This window comes from Neomonachus schauinslandi, chromosome 14, assembly GCF_002201575.2.
Source record: "Neomonachus schauinslandi chromosome 14, ASM220157v2, whole genome shotgun sequence".
Lineage (NCBI taxonomy): Eukaryota > Metazoa > Chordata > Mammalia > Carnivora > Phocidae > Neomonachus > Neomonachus schauinslandi.
Window position 1 is genome coordinate 57,425,916 of NC_058416.1, and position 6,000 is coordinate 57,431,915.

At 36.2% G+C, this 6,000-nt stretch overlaps 1 protein-coding gene across 1 annotated transcript in view; it reads left to right on the top strand.

The window, feature by feature from the left end:
• The window catches only part of PTPRM (protein tyrosine phosphatase receptor type M), an 812,937-nt gene that overhangs the window by 492,590 nt on the left and 314,347 nt on the right, over positions 1 to 6,000 (top strand). Inside the window, exon 8 of the mRNA XM_044921209.1 lies at positions 2,234 to 2,542. Within this exon, the coding sequence (XP_044777144.1) occupies positions 2,234 to 2,542 (309 nt within the window). The remainder of the gene's footprint in view (positions 1 to 2,233; positions 2,543 to 6,000) is intronic.

The window sequence follows — 6,000 nt, forward strand, 5'->3', positions numbered from 1 at the left end:
GACCTTGGGAAAATGCTTTAGAACACTTCTAATGGATACCTGTGATATTAACCTGTGTTAATAAGGAAAGTAGCAAAGAGATGCATGTAAATCTGTTTTTGTATAAGGGATCTGGAGCTTATTAAAATTTTTTGTAAACATTCAACTAATGAAGCATTATATAAAATTAGACATTTCCTTTACATTGTAAAAAGTCACTAGACTCGAAAAACAACCCTTCAAGTTATTTCTAAATAACTTATTTACGATATTTCTCCTAACACTAGTAATTTACATATAAAAAAATTGATTTAGTAGTAAGGAACATTCCATGGGAATGCCACTCAAGATGCCCTGGGGGAGTTTTTGTCTTACTCGTCCTTGGTTCCTAGACTTATTATAGGATGGAGTAGCATAAATGATCATTATTAACCTCATTTTATGGTTCAAGCAGGTATCTGGCAGATAAATCCCATCTTGCATATATAAAACCAAAGCATTATTTCAGCTGAAATGTTTTCATTTGTTGGAGGTCACAGGAAAGGGAGTAGTTCTAGGTTCTCCCTAGGTCCTAAATGATGGAGCAAACAAGGAATTTATGCACAAATGGAAATCAAGAAATGAACTTCAGTAATAGTCCAGACAAATTTCCAGTAGCCACAAAGTATAGGTAGGGCTGTCTACCAAAGCTGAGCTGGGAACATGGCATAGATCCCTCTTCTGTCGCATTAGAAAGAGAAGAAGAAAGAGTCTTCACAGCACTTGTGTTCCAAGATTAAATACGTGCAATCTTTATTATATTTTACATTCTTTGGTTATGTTTTAGGTGGAGTTTGGGGTATATTGAACATTCTAATTTCTTTTTATCTGATTTTCTTTTACTTTGGTAGAGACACTGCAGTAGAGAGTTAAAGCAGCATGTCTCATTGTCAGACAGGTATGAATTCATAGCCACAATCCAGCCTTGAACCAAGTTCTTGAACCAACCTAGGCTGCAATTTTTTTATCTATGTATTGGGAAGAATGGTACTTGGTTCACAGGATTGTTTTGAGGAATAGAGACTACATATAAAGCAAGTTACACATAATAAGTGCACACACAGTAAATGGTAGCTATTATTTCTCAAGTTTTCATGCTGACTTTCCCTTCCCAATTGTAGATCTCTTTACATTCATGTCTGAGGACCACAATTAAGGAAAACAAAAAATCAGAATATACGGAGTAAGTATATGGGTTTTCCAAAACAGAACATTTAGGATTAGATTCTCCACAAACCCATGAAAGGTAAACTTCTTAGAAAAGTGTATAGCACATAGTAAGTGCTCAGTAAATGCTATGTATTTAGTAGTATTGTATTGTCATCATCATTTCATAAAGACATTTAAGCTGTCTGTATATATATTCTTTCTTTTAAATCATTTAAAATACTTACATTCCCTGCGTGTCATTTAAATTTCTAAGCTTGAAACTCTGTATCTGGAGCTTGGGCTCAAGAATAATACTAAGACATTGTCGGGGATAGGAAAGAGCAGTAATTGCATGAAATTCTATACAAATCAAAACTCTGAAAAGGCCTGGAGTCCTGCTCAGAAGTTTATACTCTCTAATCATTATGTTATTTCATGCTGACTTCTCAAGCTTTTTCTCTTATGTTTTCCAATTACATAATTATAAATTAATTTAAAAAGATAAAATATATTTATCAATAAGCATTAAGATTGGCTTCATGTATCAGAGCCTCAGAGGAAAAGAGCCTTAAATAAAAGCACTGTATTTCTCTCTAATGAAAATTTTGGAAGTAGACAGTTCAGGGATAGTATGGTAACTCGGTGATTATCAGGAACCCTGACTCCTTCATCACTGCTTTGAATGGTTCATGTTTGAGTGCTTCATGGTCCATCATGGCAGCATGAGCAAAAGACATCATATCCTCAATCCACCTAATGGGTAGGAAGAAGGAAAAAAGATGGTGAACTCTTCTTTTTAAGGACACCTCCCAGAAACTGTTCTTGTTCTCATCTTGTATGCCATTCACCAGAACTTAGGCATATGGCCATATCTCACTGCAGAAGACTCCGAAAATTCTAGTCTGGGTGTTGTTATGCCCAGCTAAGATTTAGGGATTTCATTATCATGGAAGAAGAGGAGACCAGATACTGGGGATAAGGAGGACTATCTGTGACATCTGGGCTTCACCAGAATTCTTATAATTCATTTCTCTTATGTTTTCTTGTTCCTTCTTTTCTATATTAGATCCCATGCGTGGTCCAAGAAAACTGGAAGTGGTAGAAGTCAAATCTCGACAAATCACTATCCGCTGGGAGCCATTTGGATATAACGTAACTCGCTGCCATAGTTATAATCTCACAGTCCACTACTGTTACCAAGTCGGAGGACAGGAGCAAGTGCGAGAAGAAGTAAGCTGGGACACAGATAATTCACACCCTCAACATACGATCACTAACCTTTCACCGTATACCAATGTCAGTGTGAAACTCATCCTCATGAATCCTGAGGGACGGAAGGAAAGTCAAGAACTCATAATACAGACGGATGAAGATTGTGAGTACTTTTAAATGATATGTTTGTATGAAATATATATGCCATCAGAAAAGCAGCTTTTACTTCTTTTAAATTGAGATCTCTGTAATGAAAACAAAGAAACTAGTTACTCTGTTGAATAATATAAATGTGCTTCTGAGAATATAAGCATGGATTTAAAGAGGTAAAGGAAGAAAGATGTAGAAGTTTAATTCCTTATGAGTCATAGAGTTACCTTTCTATATATAATTATTCTATATTGCTCTAAATAGTTCTTCATTCAAGTTTTATTATCATGTTGGACTTAAGAGTTGCTGCTTGGGTATTATTTATATGAAATGCTTATTTAAATATATTGAAATGGTATTCTGAAACATACTTCTAGTTCAGATAAAAATTCAGCACAAAATAGAGGCTGCCCTTGCTTTTCAGCACAGTGCTGAGAAATTACCTCATTAGGTTGGTGGCCATGTAATAGATAATACTTTCCCATAGGAACAATATTATAATTGGATATTACCTCAGTAAACAAGGATTTAACAAATAGACAATGCGTGTTACCAGCAACTCATCAAAAAAAGCAAATACACGATTGCAATAAGCCTCTGAAATAGTTTAAAATAGTAAAATTATACATTGAATCCCATAGCATGGATATAGATGAGCTTTTACATTGATTATACAGGGGACGCCCACATACAATTACATGTACATATGGCACATAAAATACAGTGGTAGTGCATCGTATATTTGACCTACAGTTTATTTGCCGGGCATCAGAATAAGTGGCAAAGAACTTGAGAAGCCCATCAAATGAATATACTTACTTATTCTTGGGAAAAAGAGATGTTATGCTTTTTTTTCTTATGCAGCTGATTATGCCGTGATCCTTGATTATTGATTGTAACATGTACTAAATGTTTACAACACACTGTATTGTACCATTTAAAGAGCTGATGAAGTATTTTTGAGTGTTTATTACCCATACAACACATTCATGTTGCTGTGGAAGGAAAACATGGGAACAGCTAAGGTAAATGAGGAGCTCACCCTACAGATTTCTCTTCTCTTTTCTGTAGCCCCACAACCTACCTGTGCTGGTTGCTCACAAATAGTTGTCTGATTGCAGTTATTTTTGTAAGGAGTATTAGTTTGCTACAGGTCACCCAATCAGGCTGCGCTAGAAGCCCTGTCTGTGTTTCTTCCAGTTCTTCCTCATGTCTCCGAAAAGTGAGAAGAGAGTGCCAACATTGTCAGTGGGTCACCTCTGACTCTTTCCCCTCTGCACCCCACATTTCTCTGCTTCCTTTGGTTCTAACTCCTGCTATTTCTACTCCCAAAATTTTAGAGTGTGCTTTTCTCTCAATTTCCACTACCTATATCCAGATCCTCATTATTTCATGCTGAAATTTCTCACCTTCCTTGGTGGTTCCAGCTTTACCCCATTTTAATGTTGCCTACTCACCCACAAAATGAATCTGTAAAATACAATTGCATCTCTATGGTGTTGGTTGTTAGTTCTCCTCCTTCATTTCTGATTTTATTTATTTGAGTCCTCTCTCTTTGACATCAGTTATAGAAACATTTTTCTAGGTATGTCTCCTCTGGCAAGGGAAATAAAAGCAAAATTAAACTTTGGGGACTACATCAAAATAAAAAACTTCTGCACAACAAAGGAAACAATAAAAAAAGGCAACCTACTGAATGGGGGGGGAGATATTTGCAAATGATATATCTGATAAGGGGTTAATATTCAAAATATATAAAGAACTTATACTACTCAGTACCAAGAAAAGAAATAATCCAGTTAAGAAATGGGCAAAAGACCTGAATAGACATTTTTCCAAAGAAGACATCCAGACGGCCAACAGACACATGAAAAGATGCTCAATATCACTCATCATCAGGGAAATGCAAATTAAAAACTACAATGAGGTATCACCTCACACCTGTCAGAATGGCTAAAATCTAAAACACAAGAAACAAGTGTTGGTGAGGATGTAGAGAAAAAGGAACCCTCGTGCACTGTTGGTGGGAGTATAAATTGATGCAGCCACTGTGGAAAACAGCATGGAAGCTCCTCAAGACATTAAAAATAGAATTACTGTAAGATGCAGTTATTCTACTACTGAGTATTTAACCCCCAAAAATGAAAACACTAATTCAAAAAGATATGTGCACCCCTATTTTTATTGCAGCATTATTTATAATAATCAAGATATGGAAGCAACCCAAGTGTCCACTTATAGGTGGATAATATATGGAATATTACTCAGCTGTAAAATAGAATGAAATCTTGCCACATGGCGTGGCTGGGCATAGAGGGTGTAATGTGAAGTGAAATAAGTTAGAGAAAAACAAACACCATATATCATTCATATGTGGAATTTAAGAAACAAACAAATGAACAAAAGAAAAAAGAGACAAACCATAAAACAGACTCTTAAATACAGAGAACAGGGGTGCCTGGGTGGTTCAGTCGTTAGGCGTCTGCCTTCAGCTCAGGTCATGATCCCCGGGGTCCTGGGATTGAGCCCCACATCGGGCTCCCTGCTCCGTGGGAGGCCTGCTTCTCCCTCTTCCACTCCCCCTGCTTGTGTTCCCTCTCTTGCTGTGTCTCTCTCTGTCAAATAAATAAATAAAATCTCTTTAAAAAATAAATAAATAAATACAGAGAACAAAATGGTGGTCGCCAGAGGGGAGCTGGGTGGGGGGATGGGTGAAATAGATAAAAGGGATTAAAAGTACACTTACCCTGATGAGCACCAGGAAATGTATATAGAATTGTTGAATCATTGTATTGTTCCCCTAAAACTAATATAACACTGTAAGTTAGTTCTACTTGAATTTAAGCAAAATTTAACAATAAAATAAAATACATCTGCATTGTGTCGCTCTCTCCACAGAGCTTTCAATTACTTAATTACTTTTGGGTTTCAAATTGAGAAAGGAATGAGCTAGGAGTTCTGTTAAGTTCTGTCAAAACATGAGATCAGAGTAACTTATCTTTTGGTTTGTTTAAATTGTCTTGCTAGTCCCAGAAGTTGGAGCATGCATGACTTCCAAATAAAAACCTATTGTTTTCCCCAATGTCTGTGGTGAGTGCTGTGAATTGTGTAAGACTGTTGAATCACAGACCTGTACCTCTGAAACAAATAATACATTATATGTTAAAAAAAAAAAAGAAGATAGTAGGAAGGGAAAAATGAAGGGGGCGAAATTGGAGAGGGAGACAAACCATGAGAGACTATGGACTCTGAGAAACAAACTGAAGGTTCTAGAGGGGAGCGGGGGTGGGGGGATGGGTTAGCCGGGTGATGGGTATTAAAGAGGGCATGTACTGAATGGAGCACTGGGTGTTATATGCAAACAGTGAATCATGAAACACTACATCAAAAACTAATGATGTAATGTATGGGGATTAACATAATAAAATAAATAAATAAATAAATAAATAAATAAATAAATAAATAAATAAA